Source organism: Olea europaea, chromosome 13 (assembly GCF_002742605.1).
Source record: "Olea europaea var. sylvestris chromosome 13, O_europaea_v1, whole genome shotgun sequence".
Classification (NCBI taxonomy): Eukaryota; Viridiplantae; Streptophyta; class Magnoliopsida; order Lamiales; family Oleaceae; genus Olea; species Olea europaea.
In genome coordinates this window covers 2,483,603-2,505,901 of record NC_036249.1, presented here as the reverse complement: position 1 = coordinate 2,505,901, position 22,299 = coordinate 2,483,603, and the positions used below count along the sequence as shown (strand labels likewise).

Sequence of the window (22,299 nt, the reverse complement as noted above, 5' to 3'; positions counted from 1 at the left end):
TTTTCATTAGGTTTGCATTCACTTTAGTAATTTAGTTTCGGTTAAGGCGACGATAGATAAAATTGAACTAATCAATCTCTGTGAGATGATATTCAGACTCATTTAATCCACTTTATTACTTGTTAGGGAACCGTATACTTGCGATAGTTTTAAATCGAAAGAAATAATTTCGTGAACAATGATAAAGTTGTATTTATAATGAGTTCTGTTGATCAGATACACACATATAAGACAATTAAATCACCGTTAACCACTTTATATGTACCAATTACTATAATAATTAACACCGTGGTAGAAATGTAGATGACATTTAAATAAGAAAAATGATCCCTATTAAGTTATTTAATGGTATTGTTCAACATGACATCTTAAAATTGAAGCTTGTTCTCTATTCAAATTTTGTCAATGTCACTTATTTTATTAAGATTTTAATCGTCTTTAGATCTTGATGAAAGTATATTCCAGCATCGAAGATATATAACGAAGAAAAGTAAATTTGACTGTTTTCTAGCACGTTAAGTTTTTAATTGTGTCCAATTAAAATGTGTACAACTTAATAACTTAATCGTGAGAAATATTATTCCCAATAATTTTGAAAAGATTAGAATTTGTGAAGGTCCTATTTTTCTCCTCATAATAAGGCTTGGCCATAGGTTAATAGCAAAGTTATTTACCTACCAGATATATTTATGTTCCAGTGTGACGGCAACACTACGGTATAAAAGTAAAATAATTAAATAATAGGTGCAATGGTTTCAATATATAAAAAATATAATTATAAAATCTTAGGTGCAATGGCAGTAAGATGAAAATTAGCTGTGAAGTTTTATTTTATTTTAGACAGAAGAGAAAGAAATACGAAGAAATTTCGATCTTAATTAAAATTATATTTCTTTATTAACATTCAAGTGCATGTTCATCAAAGAACACAGAATATTAATAAATTAATAAATTTTAGGCATGAGGTGTTCTATTCAATTTGTCCTAAGGGTTAGGGTTTATTTCGTAAAATTACCAAAAAAAAAAAAAAATGTAAAGAAAAACGTCGCTTCAATTTTTAGGGTTTCACTTATTTTTGTTCTTAAACATTTTTCCATTTTGATCAACAACGTGAGGGCGAGCTTTCAACCTCTTTTCCTGTTAATTCCCCTTTTTTGGCTCTCCCAAACTGCAACCGTATATTCATTAAATTGCTAATATTAAACAGAATCTTCTAAGTTACTGCACGAAAAGTCTTTCAAGTTGTAATATAGAAATATTTCACGTTATCAATTATATTTTGTATTTTTTCTGATTTTTTAAGATTATTCCTTAAATTGTAAAAAAGTTTCCTTTTACAATCATTTCTAACCCTATATATGTATATGAAGTGTCTCTCTTAGTATTTTAAAACTCTTTCCACATTACAGTCATGGCAGCCCTAGTTAGTGGAGTTTTCCTATACTTCTTTCTCGTTTTCTTAGCCCCTCATACTTTATGTCGCACTCTCATTCAGAAGGACCACACTAACAGCACAGTAGAAACATTGTTTTTCGATTCTCTAAAAAATTTGCAAGGTCATCGTAAGGGCGACAAAGTGGAAGGACTTTATCAAGTCAAGCAATATCTGAACCATTATGGTTATCTAAATACTCTTGAACAAAACAATGATGAGTTCGATGATGAATTAGAGTCCGCTATCAAGACTTACCAACTCAATCACAATCTTGACACTACAGGAATTATGGATTCTAGTACGTTGTCAAAAATGATGATGCCTCGATGTGGGGTACCTGACATCATCAATGGCACTAACACAATGTACCGTGGCACCAACCCCTTCAATGCTTCACTATACAAAATCTTGCCAGGAGACCGCAAATGGCTTGAAACCCTACTTCTCTATAAGTACGTAAAGGGTTTTCCTACAGAGCGTATAGACTCTGTAGATCAAGCCTTAGTAATATGGTCTAAAAAGACACAATTCCAATTTTTCAGACTTGCGGACAATATTGTAACGCAAGGCCCAGATATAAGTATAGGTTATTTTTCGGGTGCTCATGGTGATGGATTTCCATTCGATGGACCTGGTGGAGTTTTTGCACATGCTTTCGGGCCAGCGGACGGGCGAATACATTTCGATGCGGACGAGGCTTGGACAGATGGTGCTAGTCCGAATATGATCGATATAGTTAGTGTTGCAGTGCATGAAATTGGGCATGCTCTTGGACTTGGGCATACAAGTGTTGAGGATGCAATTATGTACCCTTATATGCATTATGATATTATCAGAAGAACTTTGCATCAAGATGATCTTGATGGAATTAAAGCCTTATATGGATCTTGATCAATTTTTGTTTTGATTTTCTTTTGTTGATTTTCCTCCTGATCTTGTATACGATATTCCGACTTCAATTCGTTTTGAATTGAAAATAGTAATAGAATTTATGAATTGAGATTTATGCTTTATTTTTAGTTCAATTGGCTTAGCTATGTTGTTTTTATCGTTAACATTAATAATCACGAAGGATCGAATGATTAATGTTTGCACGTTATGAATGTACATATTGAAGAGAAAATGTAAATATTCAAGGCTCATCACACAGGGTGGGTATGTGGGGTAAATGGAATAAGTCTTGAGATTAAAAAATCATAACAGCGGACAGATTCTTTTGATATTACACATGTAATAACAGTTTCACACTACTACGGAGAAATAAAAATGTAGAAGAGAAGTGTGTATTTTATTTGATTCTATACAATGGAGTTTGTCTATAATTTTTGACGAGAAAATAGAGTATTTAAAATCATAGTTTAAATATTTCGAGGATATTCTTTTCTTTTTTAATCCATTTTTTGTTGTTCTCTTCTAAGTTGTAAATGATAATTGTGGACCAAAATTAAATAGAATCTTATAAGTTACCATAATTTGTCTTTAAAAAAATATATCTAAGGAAAGTCTTCCATTTTGTAAAAGAAGACCATAAATAAATGACGATAATATATAAAAATGTTTCATATTTTCAGTTAGATTATGATATCTTCCTGATTGTTTTTTAAGATTATTTCTAAAATTATACAATTAATATAAAATATTTCGTTTTGCAATATCTATAAGGGAAAATTGCAGCAGAGGCCCCAAACCTTTAAAACATTAGCAGACTTTTCCCGAACCTTTAATTTGTTGCAACCGTCATCCCAAACCTTTCGAAACGTTGCAGCGGAGGCCCTTTTTGACGGTTCTCATCCAAATATCTGTTAGTTGACTAAGAAATTGATTTTGACCATATATTTTTAATATTTTTGAAAGGGTAGAATAGTAAATTTCCATTTATTGCATTAAATATGTTAGAAATTAAATTATATAAATAAGAATAAGAAACAAAAAAACCATCGTCTTCTTCCCAACACCCCACCGCACCCCCACCCCTACCCCCACCTGAAATCCAACTTCAATAATCAACCAACGCCGTCACCGCCACCGTCTTTCTTGATAGAGGGAGAAAAAAAAAATTCTCTTGAAAAATTTCTCTGCAAATTCATTCAATTTATAGTTTTGCTTCCCACTTTGAATTTTTGTATTTATCTTGGCAAAATCTTCAAAAACAAATCAACACATATAGTTTGATTTCCAATGAACTGCCTATTTCAAAAAAAAAATTAAGTGGAAGATGAGGGGGGAGGGGAGGCATCCGAATTGGTTTGCAAAATGGGAAGAGGAATTGCCATCACAGAGTTGATGCCTTTATCACAAACCCTGTAACCCCTGAGCTTGCACTGGCCTTTGATATTCGAAACCCACCACCAAATCACACCCATCAAAGCACTCCCCCGCTACCACATACCACATCGTACGCTTCTCAACCTAACTCTTCCATGGAATTCAACTCGGCTGAGTTGGTTGGGTCGGGAGGGGGTGGTGATGGAGGAGTAGCCAGTGTCGGAGGTGGATTGGGGTCGGAGGAGCCGACTCGGACCCTGAAGCGACCACGACTTGCTTGGATTCCTCAACTGCAGAAGAGATTCATGGATGCTGTGGCTCATTTGGGAAGAAGACAATGAATTTTTTTTCTTATTCTTATTTTTTTAAATTTAATTTCTAACATATTTTAATGTAATAAATGAAAATTTACTATTTTACCCTTTCAAAAATATTAAAAATTTGGTCAAAGTCAATTTCTTAGTCAACTAACAGATATTTGGATGAAAATCGTGAAAAAGGGCCTCTGCTGCAACGTTTCGAAAGGTTTGGGGTGATGGTTGCAACAAATTAAAGATTTGGAAAAAATCTACTAATGTTTTAATGGTTTGGAATCTCTGCTACAATTTTCCCTATCTATAAACACCTATAAATATCAAATAAAGGTCTTCTCTTTGTACAAGAAGATTATTTCTTTCATACATAACATCGTAATGGCAGTCATTGTTAGTCAAGCTTTTTTATGCTCTTTCGTCCTCCTCCTAGCCCCTCATACTTTATGCCGCACTCTCACGCAGAAGGTCCAAACAAATAGCGTCAGTCAGTTCGAGTCTTTCAAAAACTTACAAGGTTATCGTAAAGGTGATAATGTGGAGGGACTCTATCAAGTCAAGAAATATCTTGATCAATTTGGTTATCTTGATGTTCTTGATAATAAGAACAGTGAATTTGATGACAAATTGGAGTCTGCAATCATGACTTACCAACTCAAGTTCAACCTTAACGTTACCGGAATTTTAGATTCTCGGACAGTGTCACAAATGATGATGCCTCGATGTGGGGAACCTGACATGTAACAATCTGAACTTCAATTCTCACTATTTATTTAAATTGGTTTGATCATTTTTCTGAAAATTTTCTAATTAATTAATTACATTTTCAATAGTGTGAGAGGATTTAGTCAAGGATTTATATTGAAGTTATGTGTTCAATGCACAGTACAAAATCATTTGTACTCTCTCTCTCTCTCTCTCTCTCTTTAAAGGAGAACGGTTGTCCTTGAAGAGTGAGAAAACACTATACTAATAATCACTATTATATAAAAATGTCAATGTCTCGCTACTGTAGAAAAAACAGTAGATTCTTCCATTTTTACACACTGTAGCAAATCTTCTTTTTTTTTTTTTTTTGGGTTTCTGGAGCAAAAACGACGCCGTCTACTCTTCCATTTTCAAACAGTAGCAATTTTTTTATTTTTTATTTTTTCCATCTCTGGAGCCAAGACGAGGCCGTCTGCAAACAAATATATATATCTACAGTGATGCACCCACTTGTCTTCAGTTTAGGTAGATTTTTTTCTTCTTCTCCATTTTCACATGCTATTGCCTAACTCCTTTTTCTCTTTGAGTTTCATTGGTTCCTTTCTCTTCTCCATGTTTGCATACTATTTCTGTTTCTATTATATTTGGGATATCTGTATTTTGTGCTTCAATCATTGTGCTTATATTGTATTTATTTTCTTTGTTTGTTCGATCATTGACGCATTTTTTTTTGGCCTTATTTTAGTTTGCAGGTAGTGGTGGAGAATGCTTTCAACTTCTATTTAGTTCGTGGTAGCAGTAATATCTAGAGGTTTTTCCTGCGATGATTAATGAGGGGGAAATCTACTTTCATATGATTTGGTTTTTCATTTTTCTTGTATAGTGTTCAATTTCGATGTTGATGTTGATTTGTTGTACACAAACTTTGGAGTGAACTGGTAAATAAGAGAGTAAATAGAATTGAGCGTGGAAATAACAGAATAGATTAACATGGATTAACATGAAAATAAAACATTTTTCGTGTATACAAATTCATTTAGAAGAAAGTAAAGATGTCTCATAGACGTGTCAAACTTTCACCAACATGGTCTTTTTTGTAGACGATGAACTTGGGGGTTCACTGTTCAAAAGTTCGAAAACACATGTATCGCCCATTTGTAGTTCTTTTTCTCTAAAAAAATCTACCCAACCTATAATCATACGTCTTATTAGACCATTTGATCGCAAATTTGTGGCGAGCTCCCAGTTGTGATTTAAAGAATCATGGATTTGAACACTTCGCAGACCTCTTGGTAGGTGATATCTAGAGAATCGTCCTAGTATACACCGAAAAACCATGAATAAATAAATTATTGATCTTTGAATCAAATTTATGTGGAAGAGATGAATGTAGAATGAGATATTAAAGATGACACCTACAATTTCCCGATAGCTGTTGTGATGAGGTGTGAGTGTTATTTCAAATACAGGGTTATATGTATGTGAAACGTTGTATTCTTTGGGAACCTTGGAGTCATATGTGACATCTAATCCAGAATAGTCAAATATGGTCATATTGATTGTGGAGTTTCCGTTATATTCAAATACCAAAACATGAGCATCCCGTAAGTTATGATGGTTAAAAAATTGTTCCCATCCATTGGCAAAATATATTCTTCCATTATCTCTTTCCAATTGTATTGTGACAATTATACCATCATATGCAGTTACTCGTACTGTGTCACGAAGTTGGTGCCTCCAATCGTTGACAAAATGATTTGGGAAGCATCTATACATATACATTAAAAAGTATAAGAGAGATATTAAGAATGCATCCATTCAAATGTGAGAGGAGAAACTGTTGTGTGACTAACCAGACGGGTATTATGATTTTGTGGAGGAGTAATGATTCTGAAGAAACGATGTGGCACCTCCATTCTGTCTCGATATAGTACAATGAAAATTTTGTTAGAATAACTCTATTATTTACGTTGTGGAGGCCCTAATATAGATTTTAAGGTAGATTTTGCATTATAGGCGAATTAGAAAGTTTGTTAATGGAAGTTCCATGTCTGTAAGATAAACTTTGTATGTGATTTAAAAAAGAAAATATTTTATATGTCGTTGTAGAAGAATATCATGAAGTTTGATAAGAAATTCATGATTTGTGTTCGATTTTTAATAAAAGAATTGAAGATTGACATTTAGTCCATCTCAATAAACAAGATGTAAGTTAAAACTGCAAAATTTAGTGTTGAAAAAATAGCTATGGTAATCAAGAAAGAGTAGATAGACACCTGATTTTCTTTTTGTTGAGCACCTGCAAGCAAAGATATGTAAATATTTTATGTAAGGAATGATTTAAGGTAAATTTTGAAAACATGAGAAGTTATTTAGATTAGAGGATATGTACTTCCTCTATTTTCCCCTTTTCTCTAGATTTGACAAGAGGTTCACGGGGTTGTAGAAATGGACAATATGTTACCGAAAAAGCCTGATCTTACTCTTTCCAAAAATAAAGTGAGGAGAAAAAAATTATTGAAATATCACGTGAGTGACTATTTTATCTTAACACATTTCACACATTATTTGATTGCACTCAAAAGGTTACGATTGATAATGTAATTAATATATAATATATCTATTATTTATCTACATTTTTACTCATTTGAAGAATTTATATAATACTTGTATATATATATAAAATGATTTATATTTTATGTATTTATTTTAGGAATCACATCTATTAAAAAAATTAAGTTGATTAAATGAAATTAAATTTTGATGCTGAGAGTCGGTAAAGGAAAAAGAAATGGGAAAAAAATGAAATTTGTTAGGTGCCTCTGTAATTACTACGAAGGCACAAACTGCCTCCGTAGTGCTACAGAGGCTCAACTTTGAGCCTCTATAATTATGGAGGCATTATTTTTCCCCCTTTTTTTCTCTTAGCTGTTATTATAACAAATAGTTCAATATTATTAATTTTTTTTGTCGAACATAATAGTATAATTTTATATGAAATTATATTTTAGTTTAAAGATGAGTTTCTTATTTTGTGTAAAATTTAACCAATAGTCAGACTCTCTTAACGTTATTTTTAAAATTTTGCAATTTCGATTTATGTGATGATAAAAATTTATAATATATAATATAGAAATAGAAAAATGAATAAGTATACTTAGTTCTTTTTCTTTATCCTTTCAACTATAGTACTTAGGCGAGTATAATTTATTCATTTCCCAGTCTATGTCATTTTCATTTTACATTTTGAACGGAAAACGTCATTGTTTTCCTTTCGTTCGTGCAAACACCTTATCTTTGTCCTTATTTTAATCATTGTCCTTATTTTCATTGTATCTTTCACATCCCTCCCATCCTTCTGTTTTCTCCCTGTCTTCAATTGCGTGTATATTTTGTTCAGCGATAGACATGTTGTTGTTGGTGGGTTTCATTTTTTTTCGATATATTTCCTATTGTTCGGATCATGGAAGTGTATGCATTTTTTTGGTTTCTTTTGTATGAGGATATTGTTTTCAATGTGCATATTCTTAGTTATGTTTCCAATTTTATTGAGTTGATTTTTTTAGTTTCTTTCTTTCAGCAATACAATGGGTAAGCAATATTGGACGCCTACATCTGCACAACTTCAACTTCAAGTTCTTGAATCTATATTTAATTAAGAGAATAAAATCCCAAACAAGTCAAGGATCATGCAGATAGTCTCCGAACTATCGTTGCATGGGCAAATCTCTGATATGAATGTTTATAATTGGTTTAAGAGTAGACGTGCTCGTTTAAGAAGGCTAAACTTATCCACACAAGCACACGATTCTGAACTTGTAATTCAGCCAAGGGTACAAAAAGACAAATTGCAATATAGACATATAGGTATGATTTGTTGTTTAAACGTGATTTCCTGTTGGTTTAATGTTTTTTACGTAATTTTAACATAAATATTTGGTATTATAAAAGTAACTACAAGTTCTACACATATGCCAGGAAGAAGGATGAGATGTTTTAAATTCACAGCAGGTTTCGTAGATTGAATATTTTTTTTATAATTTTTTTTTGCATCCGGCTATTTATTTGGTCGTGTTGTAGTACACTTCCTTTCATCTTGTTTTTGTGAAATTATTTTTTAATCCAATTTTTGCACTTCTGTTGTCTTTCAGCGATCTTATACTAATTTTATGATTGTAGATTCTATTGATCAATATGGTGAATTATAGAAGGATCTTCGTGTTGATGAAAGCATTGGCGTGGAAAAGCAATTTGAAGATGACAATAGCAAACTCAATGTGGTTTACATGTTCCTATCATTTTAGATCGTTCTAAGAGAATTGATATACGAAATATTCCAGTTGAACCTTATATTCTTCCGTCTTGTACAATTTGTAAACATTGTGGTGCAAAAAAGTTTTACAAAGAAAGTAAGGATTTTTGTTGTTGTGATGGAAAAGTTAAATTACAGCTGAACAGTGTTCCCCCGAATTGTATGAGTTATTTACTTCTACTTCATGTGAAGCGATTGCTTTTAAAAAAGTTGCTCGTACTTACAACAACCATTTTGCATTCACTCCATTTGGTATTAAATATGATAAAAAATTGTGCAAAAATAATAGATGTGTATATACGTTCAAAGTTCAGGGACATGTATACTATTTTATAAATCCACTTCTACCAATTGACGAAAATCCTACGTATTTGCAGTTATACTTTTACGATACTTATAATGAAATTAGTAATAGACTACAAATTTCAGATAGGTTAAGTGAATCAACTTTGAAAAAGTTAATAGATATCTTAAAGATAAATCCATATTGTCGTTTCTTTCGATCATTAAGTAAAGTTTCTGATTTTGATTCATGTTGTATCGTGCTGAGATCTGATTCGGGTCTTGACCAGGGAGTATATAACATGTCATCATGTGAACAGGTGGCTGCAGTGTGGGTTGATTAGGATCCATATGCAAGCATAAAGACTCGTGATATATTAATTTATGAACATTTCAATACTGCACATAGAGTAAATTACTACTATGGCTGTTATGATCCACTTCAATATCCATTAATATTTACCTATGGAGAACTTAGATGGCATGAAGGTATCGAAAAGGTAAATTTGAATACTTCAATAATCCATGAAGATTTCATACAAATCAATCACATTGATTCGGTCGAACAACTTATAGAGATGGAAGATCGTGGTAAGTTTTATTACCATTAAAGTTTTTTAATCTTTTTAGAGTGCATAAATGTATTGTCATTTCTAGATCTATCTTTGTAACTTTAATTTTTTTTCCCTTTCAACTATGAAGAGAGGTAAGGAACGAATTACTGTTTCATGCCGTGAATATTATTGCTACAAACTTCAAATCAGACTTTCAGATAAGTCTATACTCCTTTATACAGGCAGACTTCTACAACAATATATAGTGGATATGTATGTTAAGATTGAAACTGCGAGATTAGATTATTTTCGTAATAATCAAAAGACTATAAGAGGTGAAATTTACCAAGGAATTTTAGATAGTATACAAAATGGTGAGAATAAAGGCTATACAATTGACAAATCAATTGTGTTGCCTATAGGGTTTATTGGGGGTCCTAGAAATTTAACTAAAAGATATATGGATGCAATGTGTTTAGTTCAAAAATATGGAAAACTTGATGTATTTTTAACAATGACATGCAATCCAAATTGGCTTGAAATTAAACAAGAATTGAGGCACAATGATAGTATACAAAATAGGCCAGATTTGTTAGCACGAATATTTCAAGCAAAACTTGAAGAACTAAAAACAGCTTTAATAAAGAGAGAAATTCTAGGGCCTATAGTTGCTTATGTGTATGTAATTGAATTTCAAAAAAGAGGTCTACCTCATGTTCATTTTCTCCTGATACTTAAAACGAATTTTAAGATTACTAATTCTACACGAGTTGACGAAATTGTTTCTTGTGAAATACCAGATTCAAAGAGAAATCCTCACCAGCATGCTACTGCGATCAAACATATGATGCATGGTCCTTGTGGACATTTGAATCCTACAAACGTGTGCTTCAAAAATAACCATACTTGTAAAAACAAGTATCCAAGAGAATACATTTTGCATACTTCATTAGGTAGTCACTTTATAGGCATCGTAACGATGGTGTCACTGTTAAAGTCAAAGGGTCTGTATTAGACAATAGATGGGTCGTTCCATAGAATCCTTATATTTTAGCTAAGTATGATTGTCACATTAATGTTGAAATATGTTCTTCTGTTAAAGCAGTCAAATATTTATACAAATATGTATACAAAGGACATGATCGTGTTAATTTTACGGTGAATAAAGAAACTAATGAGCATTATGTTGATGAGATTTCGAATTATCAAACCGCTAGATGAATATTTGCACCGGAAGCTATATGGAGAATTTTTAGTTTTGATTTATTCGACATATCTCCTTCTGTAGTTTCTTTGCAGTTAAATATTGAAGATGCTCAGTTGGTTACATATAATGAAACAGATGATTTATCAGAAGTTATAAATAAAGACTCCATCCAACGAATAATGTTAATTTAATTTTTTAGAATGAATATTTCAAATGAAAAGACACGAACTTTACTTTATAAAGATTTTCCTACATACTTTGTATGGAATACATATTTTCGAATTTGGAGTCCTAAAAAAAAGCAAAATGTTATTGGTAAAATAGTTGCTGCTAATCCATCTGAGGGCGAAAGATAATTTCTAAGAGTTTTATTGAATCATGTTAAAGGGTCTAAGTCTTTTCAAGATTTAAGAACAGTTAATAACATTGTTGTGCTTACTTATCATGAAGCTGCATTTTTACATGGTCTAATAGGTGGGAATAATTATTGTGAAATGTGTTTAAATGAGGCGATCACCTATGAAATGCCTATATCATTGTGTCGCCTCTTTACTAATGTGTTAATTTTTTGTAGCCCTGCAAATCCTAGGAATTTATGGGTTAAATTTAAAGTGTACATGATAGAAGATTTTTTACATGAAAGCATGACAGTATGTGATGCCGAGATTAGGGCTTTGAGATGCATAAATTCATTCTTGGAAGTTTTTGGTACAAACATAAATGATTTTGGTCTAGTAGATTTTGACATTATTGTGAATGATGCTGATGTGTTAGCAAACATGATTTTAGAAGAGACTACAAATATTAATATTCAGTGTGACATGCATTTTACAGAGAATTTAAATAAGGAACAACAATCTGCCTATGATGTTATTTTAGACTATGTCGTAAATAATAAAAATGGAGTTTTTTTTATTAATGGTTCAGGAGGTACTGGAAAAACTTTTCTGTATAAGGCATTACTTGCTGCAGTATGATCTCGACAACTTATTGCATTACCAGCTGCGTCATCGAGGATGGCTGCTTTTTTATTGCCGGCTAGGCGAACTGGTCATTCATGTTTTAAAATCTAACTTCAAGCAAGTTCTGATATGCGATGTTCAGTATGTAAACAATCATCACTTGGTCAATTTTTACAAATGACAAAGCTAATTGTGAGTGATGAAGCACCGATGATTAATAGATGTGCTTTTGAAACTTTGGATAAAATGTTAAAAGATATTACTGAATGTAAATTGCCATTTGGTGGAATGGTTGTTGTGTTCGGAGGAGATTTTCGACAAGTGTTGTCAGTAGTACAAAGAGGAACAAAAGATGATATCATGAAGGCCAGTTTAGTTTTTTCAGATTTGTGGCAATATTTTACATAACTATCATTGATTGAGAATATGAGAGATAAATTAGATCCTTTGTTCTGTGAATATTTACTTAGAATTAGAAATGGAATAGAAAGAGAACATACATGTCACATGATTAAGCTTCCTTCAGATATAATAATAGATTTTGAAAGTGAATTTGAATCATTAAAAAAACTAATTGCTATTGTGTTTCCTAATTTTCACACATATGGTGACAATTTGAATATTATGATGAACAGAGTTATTTTGAATCCAAAAAATAAACATGTGGATGTAATAAATAATATGTTAGTTAAAAAAACTCCAGGAGAGATATTTACATATTTCAGTTTTGATGAAGTAATTGATAAAACAGAATGATTTATTCATAAGGAATTTTTGAATAGTCTAACTCCAAATGGTATCCTTCCACATGAACTTGTACTAAAAAGAAATTGTCCTGTTATGTTGCTTAGAAACATTAATCTTTCAGAAGGTTTGTGTAATGGGACTAGACTTATTTGTCGAGAATTTAAATGAAATGTTATTTTAGCCGAAATTGAAATAGGTGAATATCGTGGAAAACAAGTATTTTTACCTAGAATTCCATTTATTCCACTTGAAGGAGATAAGTATTCGGTACCATTTAAGAGAACTCAATTTTTCATTCGTCCTTGTTTTGCAATGACCATTAACAAAGCTCAAGGTCAAACTTTAGATTTCGTTGGACTATATTTGCCTAAACCTGTTTTCTCGCATGGTCAATTATATATCGCTTTATCTAGAGCAAGAACAAGAGAAAACATAAAAGTTCTAATAAAGCCAATGGATGGAATAAATTCACACAATTGTTGCACAAAAAATGTAGTCTACATTGAAATTTTGAATTTGATACATACTACTTAAGAAGTCTATAATTACAAGTTTTGCTTAATTGGACTGTCAATCTATTGTTAGCCTAAAAGAGGATATTTTCTCTGCTAATCCATCTTGTGCCAAGGAGAATAATATTGAGCTATACAAGGTTAGTTATTCTTACATGTTATTATGCGTTTCAATTATACTTTACTTGTTAGTAAGAAACATGGTGCATATAAAAAGGTCAGATCATTATTTTTAAACATGTCTTTCATAATATTCTGTGTTCAACATATCTTTATTTATTTAGGTCAATGACAAGATACGAAAAAAAATGATAAAAAACATAAGTTTATTACATAATATTTCAATCAGTTGATTATCTACTACAATTAGGACTTATGGGGATGAAGAAAGTATTCGTTATTACAGATATCTACCGCAATCTTTCGTCTATATATGCTCATCCTATCCGACGAAACTGATTCAATTGGATATCCCAAAACAAAGCATTCTATATATTTGAGCACGAAAATTCCACAATTAGGCCTGTGGAAGAAATAGTTTAGTGTTAGAATAAATGACTAAGTTTAGGAAATTAAATATTCTGCTAAAAAACAAGCCACTTAAATGCTTACCCATTATTTGCACAGTTTAGGTAAGGTATAATATTCTGCTCCATTTGTTTATTCCTATGTTTCCTTATATCTCCTCTAGAAGATAAGTCGTTTTCAATAGTGCTTCTACCACAGTCAATGAAGCTTTTGCATTTACTTTTACTTGATCCGGTGTGTGGACGTTATTACCGCAATCATAAATTTGAAATTTCCATTCAGGAAAATTGACAAGAAAAGGTATCAGCTATTGCCCGAATATGAACACGAAATTAATATATACTTGCATCTCATCCAAGGATGACCAAATATAGGTACTTTGCCATTCACATAACTTTGCAAAAGAGTTCCATCTGGTTCACCTCTGGTGGTTCCCATTTCTGTATCAATATGTCACATCATGTGATGAGCACATTCTGCTTCAAATTTGAAATCTATAATTGCATATTCTTTTGAAACAAGCGGACAACCATCATTCATGAGTTGCCTCAATAGTTTTAACTCTAACTTAATGTTCTGATGAAATAAATAGATATAAATTAGATTATATTTATTGACTATGAAATAAAATCTATTGTAATTCATAGACTTTATTTACAGCAATATTTATGTCATGTGTTTGATCCATTAGAGTTTTCAACACGTCTCTTCCAAAGACATTGTTACTGCCATCGTCCAAGTATGCACTGTATGACATAATTTTAATTAATTCCAAATAAATCAAAAGAGAACTTGAAGATTTGAGCTAATACAAGTAAAATTAGATTTATTACCCAGATTGATTCTCCGCTATAAAATTTCTAATTTTTATGTATCTTTGCATAAGATAGTCTTCCAGAAGATGATGAAGACTGTATTTGTTTCCCCTTAATTTTTCTTCTCTTTTATCGACCGTTTAGAGCTCTCAATTTGTTCAGCTGTTGATATCTAATTTGGTTTATCGCAAGGAACAACACTTGTATCAAGAGGGACATCTTGTTGCATGGAACCTATGATGACTTCCACGTTTGATTTTCATTCAGACAATGTGTTCAATATTTCCTGATTTTGTTCATCGACATAGGATCTCATTGAACTTAAACTGGTATCAATATAAGATTGCATACCCTGGTATCTATCTTCCTGCCACTTCTGTTGCTATTCGAAAAATTGTCTTTGATTGTCAAGAATTATCTGATAATAATGTTGCGTGTAATCTTCTTGCCATTTTTTTTGCTCCTCAAATAACTGTTTTTGGTTTTCAAGAACCGCATGGTGGTGAGCTCTTGATTCATCAACAAATTTTGTCTTCAAGTTGCTATATACACCAGACACGTCTGATGCTATGTGTTGCTTGTAGATACCTAACAATTCTTCCATTTTATCTTCACTTAAGGAGTTGGAGTCATTGGGAACAGAGCTAGATCCAAATACAGGTGAAGATGTAGAAGTACCGGAATCATTGTTTCTTGCACATATATATTGTCTGGGATTTGTTCTACTGCATTATCCAATACTTCATTTACAATCCCATCTAATCTACTGTGTCCATTATCCACTAGCAATGAAAGAGTTCCCTACCAAAGACTTTGTAATTCTTCTTCATTAGGTTGTAGCACAGCAATCACTTGAATCTGTAATCAAATTGAAATACCAAAATCGTTTATTTTGAGTTTAATTTTATTTTAAGATAATTGAATATGAGAGTAATTGTACATTCATAAAAACATACATTACGAGTAGACAAAAAAAACTTTTTATCTTTTTCAGTTACAAATTGGTTGGGTTTCCACTTGTATATTCTTGGACACTGTGGTTTTTTATGTTTACGATGTCCAAATTTCTTTCCGATCTTTGAAAATACTTCATATATCCAATACTGCAGGATAATTAAAAATATATATTATATGTATAAAAAAATTTATGGGGATATATTGTACATAATAAGTCAATACAAAAATAGGGACTAATTACCTGGAATGCAAGTGGATACCCATGTAACGCATACTTGCATTCTGTTTGTTCATTCTGTTGCATCCTTTGCATTCTTTTCAGATTGTGATGCTTTCAATGAATATAACAAGATCAAATATGCTTTGCGACCTCATGGATATGCAAGGAACTCATCCAGATGCTCAACCATACCAAGAGTTCTATAATCAATTTATCTTGAAGTGGGTGTCAACACACATTCGACCAACATGACCAAACCAAGCTTCAATTTATCTTCTTCATGTTCGCACACATGGAATGCTTCATAAAGCATCCCCATACTAATTCGACATGTATCGTTAAAGTATTGATTTCTAAGACAATCATTTGTATCACTAATGTCCGTGGATGGTTTATGGCAAGGTAATTCAGTAATAAGACAAAATTCTTGCATACCAAATCTGGCTACACGATCGTCTAACATTATCCAAATTTCATCATTTTTTCCACAATTCACAAGCCACAATATAATTTCATGCACCAACCTACTACTAAATTGTACATTTTTTCCTTTGTAGAAAGCTCCATAAAGAAATTTATAAAAATTACTGCACATCAACAAAATTGCTCATTCGAATCTAGAAATTGTACGAAGTCTCTAAGATATTCAAAATTTGAATAGCAGAAAATCATTGATCCGGAGAAATTATGTATTCTAAAGATATCTGCATAAATTATTTCAAAAATCACATCGTATTTATGAATGAATCTAAAAATTAAAAATAGAGAAATTTTTTTTAAGAGTTCTAAATAATATTATATCTTTAAAACCTATACATGCATAAATATTTTAAAATCAATAATAAAATATCTTATGTTCGTGTCTAGACAATTCAGACAATTCATGACATAAAATTCGTGACATGAAATTATGACTCGCCTTGGCCTCACCTCCGTGATTATGCAGGCGTTGGCCTCCGTGTTACGGAGGCCTCAACACGGCCTCCGTGATTACGAGGCAGGCCTCCATCATACGGAGGCCTTGTTGTGGCCTCCGTAATTATGGAGACACATTATGGAGGCTTGGGTCTCCATAATCACGGAGTTTTTATGGGTAAAATTGTTGCCCATACACAGATCTGTGCAGATATATGCAAAATTTTTCGATTGTAAATTTTTAAGTAAAATTGTTACATTTTCCGGCCAATTTTAGAGCTTCTCCTATTTAAATCTGCGAGGAGTTTCTCTTGAAAATGTATAGATTTTTGGGACTAAAAATATAATAAATGGGCTTTATACAACCACAAGATACAAAACTGTCACATATGAGCTGTATATTATTGTTGTTTTATGCATTTGGTCAACAATCAATGAAATATTTTTGTTTTGTTATGAAATACAAACTATTCACACCTTTTATAGAATCTCAAATCTACGTCTTTGTTTGAATTCTTTAATTTCATACGCAAAATCATACATTAACATATTCACGTGTATTTGGATATTTATTACAATTGAATTTATTTAAGTTAAATAAATAACTGAATCAAATTTTCCTTCCGTTACAATGAAGGTTTGTAGCATGAATACTTTTTCTCCGGTGAATACAACTTAATTTAATTCAGATTCATTCTTGTACCATATTTAAACCTTTGACAACCCATATCTATGTTCAGTCGTTATGAATCAATAGAGAATGGGTATGATAAGATTTTACCGTGTAAATCTTAATCTTTTTCCTTTTTAATCCAAATTTTGATGTCCTTTTATTATATTTATAATAGGGAGAACGAATAAAATATAGTTTTACATATTTTGCTCTAAGTGTAAATCCTTGAACTCACGTTATTTCTGTACTATCAGCAAATGAATATTACAAGTAATCTCCATATCTCATGCAGACAACAAGTTATGACAGTATATGGCTAATAATAAGATTTTACTTAGTACATACTTGTATTACTTTTTATAAAAAAATAAAATTAAGAATAGAAGATAAAGTACGGGAAATCAAATATGATATAATTTTACATGTCTATATATATCTTCTTTTATTTGTCAATTGGATATCTCAAAATCATTTGCGATTGAAATCTTCCTTTTGTGTGTATTTTGTCTCTATTATTCTGTTACGAAATTGCCACGACGGAAGAACAATACCAACTTCTACCAAAAATTATTTCCAACAATCAAAAGTGAAAAGCTAAAGTGATTGTAGTTGAAAAACAATCACCAAAGCCTTCGAGACAAGGCAATGGAAGGTACCAGCATTTGATGTTAATGGATACCTAGGTAATTCTTCTTCATAAATTTTTTTTCATTTCTTTTTGTTTTTTGTTTTGTTTTTTTCTTGATATAAGATCATGTATATTATAGTTATTTATATAGTTCCTCATCTTTTTTCAGGGTAATACTATTCAGGCTAGCTTATATGATTTCAATATCACTGCTTTTGAGGATCAACTTGTTCTGGGAAAAACTTATACTATTTTGAAAGCTTACGTGAAGAACAATACGACAAACTACAGATATTCGACTGGCTCTCTACAATGGACAATATCTGAAGAAATTCATATTGAAGAACTGAATGACGATAATCTAGAGTTTGTATTCTCAAAATATCAACTGACACAGTTTCATGAACTCGAACAATACATGGATATAGATGCTGATTTAAGTAAGACAAAATTTCATAGATGTTAAATAATCATATACTGATTTTACAGAAATATAGTTTCCTTCAAATTTGTACTGCTTATGTTCAGAAAAAAGAAAAATTGATGGCTCATTTCAAATTTGTAGATATACTTGCAGTTGCAGTTGATATGACACCCAAACGATTGATTCAATTCAAAGATGGCAACCAAATTTGGTTGCAAGATATCATACTTCTAGATATGAATTTCAAAACAATGGTGTTTACACTTTGGGATTCATTTGTTGACAGAGAATGCTTATTGATAGCAGACATTATTGACAAAAAGTCAATCATCTTTGCAAACCGTCTAAAGGTTACATCATTCTTTGGTATGTTCTATTGTATTATTTAAACTCCTCTTAAGGCATATATTACATCCTTTACATATTCTCTATATTGATATTATATAGGTTTAAAATTGTCCACGAAAGTCCGTTACACTTTCTTCATAAATACACATTTCAACGCAGTAAAACAAATGACAGAATAGTATATACAAAGTGCTATATTTTATTATTCTTTTTTTTCCCTCTCGATTATTTTTCCACACATTACTATTGGAGTTACTAATTATCTTCATATCTTTTGATTAGGGTAAGAAGAAATTCCATTAAAATAGATGATTTTGTATTGAAAAAATCATACATGTACAAAAACCCCACAAATCTTTCTCCACCTGTGTGAAGTAAATTCACTCCTATTCAAAATCTTCAAGGACGCCTTCTAACGGTAATATTATTACGTATGCTATTCAATCTGTATTTATTTCCTAATATAGAGATATATATTACAAGATATACATAATCATATTATTTATTTTTCCTTGTAATTTCTCTAAGTATATCCATACTGGTAACAGCGAAAGTTTTATTGGGTAAACGACACAGCAACAACTGACAAAATTGATAACAAATCTTGGTACACGGCCTGCAACAACTGTTTTAGACGGTCAAATGTTGATTTTGGATAAACATATCTTTGTATTTTTTGCAAGAATCCCAATTCCAAAGTTATTCCTCGGTAAAATACACTAACAATTAATTATTTTTCATTTTTTACTTCATTTGGTGAATGTAAAATATTTACTTATGCATGACCTTTCTACTTCTCTTTATTACTCTTGCATCTATTAATACTAATTTCTTTTTCACTTTAAGGCTAGAGCATATGTGCGTCTTTCAGATGTCACGGGATCAATCAGTGCAAATGTAATTGATGAACTAGCTGAGAAACTATTATTTAAAACTTCACAGTCTTTGATGGAGGAAACCAAATTTGTAAGAAATCCAACTTATCTCAAACATTTTACCATTCAGTACATATTTTAGTATAATAATATTAATACAAATTAAAATTAACATAAGGTTCAAAGACAAATTTCGAAGCAACCATTAAAAAAATGCAGGATACTGAACGAGTTTTCTACTTAAAAGCATCGCAAAATGAACCTAAATCATCAAGTTACAGATTTGATATCATCTCTGTAACAGACTTAGACCATCCAAGTCCAGGACAAGAACTCCAAGCAAATATTGATCATACAAGTCTTGAACAAAAAATCCAAACAAACGTTGACAGTCAGGTTGTGGTTACAGCAGTTGGGAAAAATGTTGAGAAAGCGTTAGTACAGACTATCAAGAAGATTGATCACCTCCAGAAAGCCCTTTTCAAACCTTCCAATGAGAGTTCCAGCTCAAAAGTGGCTTGTGATGAAAATATAAGTTCAGAGACAAATCCATTTGCTCACAAAGAAAAACTTGAGTAAATGGTAGTCGAAATATTTTCTGTAAAACCAACCTTTTGACAAGAGTGTTGTTTGATTTTGTGAAATTTTTGCTATTTCATTTTGTGAAGTTTGTCTTCATTGTAAATTTGATCTTGAAATTCTATTTTGTTAAGTATGTATAATTTCCTGATTAAAAGATGCCAAACAAAAAAAGTAATTGCAAATGATGTATATGTAATTCCTACATCATTCATCTTAAAAACCAGTCATTATTTATTTTATCCTGGCTATACTCTGTAATTAACATGGTAATGAAGTTAATTTTTATTCTTTTTTATCTATCATTGACTGTAATACAAACACATGATTAACTACGATGAATTTACAAATTTACAAATTATAATCAAACACATCAATATGTATACTATTATCTTAATTATTTGCTGGTTAGTTCCTTGCCAATAATTCCATCTTCCGATATATTTTCAAACATATTCAATACATATGTTAACCAAATCATAATTCATGCACAGCTCGTGCATCGCACGTAATATAGACTAGTAATATATAATAACTATTAGTTATCTTAAATTTATTGTTTTTAAGATGAACTTTCAAGACATATATATTATGAGTTTAAAAGGTTCAAAAGTGCAACTTGATGTATTTAAAATTCGAAAGTAGTAATTCGATTCAATGTAAAGCTCAAATGAATAATCAAATTTGAAGATCGAACCACACCATCTTGCCGAAGATATCAAGGATGAATCTCATATCGCTTAAATAAGAAAATAATAATCAACATATAAAAGTATAAATATGATGAAATAGAATGAACTCAACACTAAGCTTTATTTTCTAATTTCACAAGTTTTTGTCACCTAAGCTAACATAAAATATGAGAGACTCCTTCAACTATGCCAATATTCTCGAATCAAATAGGAGACCAAGAAATTTTGTATTCCACTATAGACAAAATTTGGAATGACTATCCCTTCTCATACGCAAATAATTAGTATTAATACAGTAACGGCGATAGAAACCGGAAGTTTTTATGTCATCAAATGCACACATGGCATGAATCCGACGGCTGGTGAAGTATTATTTGGCAGATAGTAATCAAGAAAATAAAAGATTGAAGGGCCCCAATTAATAAATTTTATAGTACACTTGTAAGATAAGAAATTAACAAAACTAAAGCAGCTATATTTAATATGTCCCACATCCCCAATTATTTGAATAAGATTAGGATGGATTTTTTGGAAAAAGATTTTAGGCCTCATTTCTGGAATTTCGTATCAAACGCGAAAATTACATATCAAGAAGAAAAGATACAGCTACAACCTTTGCAATGATTAATCAATCATGCAAAACTTAATCTTAATCAAACCAATATACATACGAAAGAAATATTATAACAACCTTATCTATGTAAAGATCTGCCAAAAAGGATACTAGAATATTGCAAAATTTTGTGCAATAAGCTAAGCACGAGGAAGGATGTTACTCGACAAGTAAGAGGTCAATCTTCTCCGAGAGCTTACATCAAATAAAAGATTTGACCCATTGATGACTACTATTTACAACCTTGAACGGAAGTTCTTGATTGTGTGCAGGATTCAAGATTACTTTTGAATTAGAAAATTCATTCAAATAAAAACTACTTTGTGAGAGAACATTTATTGATTGTTGAATTATTTAAAAGTGTCAAGCCTTTATGTTGAACGGCTTGATTGTATATTGTTTTATATGAAATCAATCATGCATATTTACTAAGCTGTGTGCAATTCAGCAAATTCAGGAGTAGACCAGGAAATCTTTCTTCATTGTTAATCCTACGTTGCAACTCATTGACATTAAATTTTAAATTATAAGTTCAATTATATGTTGTAACATGAAACTTATATTCTTGAAAGTATTATTCAATATCATCTAAATATGAGAATCCGACACTATGATGACAAATAATACTATTTATTAATTTAGAATAATGTTATTTAATGTCATTGATGTTAAGCATCAATCTAGATGACAGTTACATAGTACTAAATGATATATTCTCTTTAAGTGCAAATTTACTT

At 31.2% G+C, this 22,299-nt stretch overlaps 2 protein-coding genes across 2 annotated transcripts; one reads left to right on the top strand and one right to left on the bottom strand.

Annotated features, from left to right (window-relative positions):
* The first annotated feature begins 1,411 nt into the window (after positions 1-1,411).
* On the top strand, positions 1,412-2,326 carry LOC111408294 (metalloendoproteinase 3-MMP-like). Its single transcript, XM_023038069.1, has one exon. The coding sequence runs from the start codon at positions 1,412-1,414 to the stop codon at positions 2,324-2,326; it is 915 nt and encodes a 304-aa protein (XP_022893837.1).
* Positions 2,327-5,972: 3,646 nt separating this feature from the next.
* On the bottom strand, positions 5,973-8,050 carry LOC111408293 (B3 domain-containing transcription factor VRN1-like). Its single transcript, XM_023038068.1, has 3 exons — positions 8,010-8,050; positions 6,139-6,487; positions 5,973-6,035 (listed from the first exon to the last, which is right to left on the bottom strand). Exons 1-3 carry the CDS (start codon positions 8,048-8,050, stop codon positions 5,973-5,975), a joined length of 453 nt encoding a protein of 150 aa, XP_022893836.1.
* Between the last annotated feature and the right edge of the window lie 14,249 nt (positions 8,051-22,299).

Coding starts and splice junctions, on each gene's coding strand:
- LOC111408294 (XM_023038069.1), top strand. CDS start 1,412: ATGGCAGCCCTAGTTAGTGGAGTTTTCCTATACTTCTTTCTCGTTTTC.
- LOC111408293 (XM_023038068.1), bottom strand. CDS start 8,050: ATGAAAATAAGGACAATGATTAAAATAAGGACAAAGATAAG. Junction 6,488..8,009: donor AAAATAAGGACAAAGATAAG/GTGTTTGCACGA, acceptor GTATATGTATAG/ATGCTTCCCAAATCATTTTG. Junction 6,036..6,138: donor ACAACAGCTATCGGGAAATT/GTAGGTGTCATC, acceptor GGTGTATACTAG/GACGATTCTCTAGATATCAC.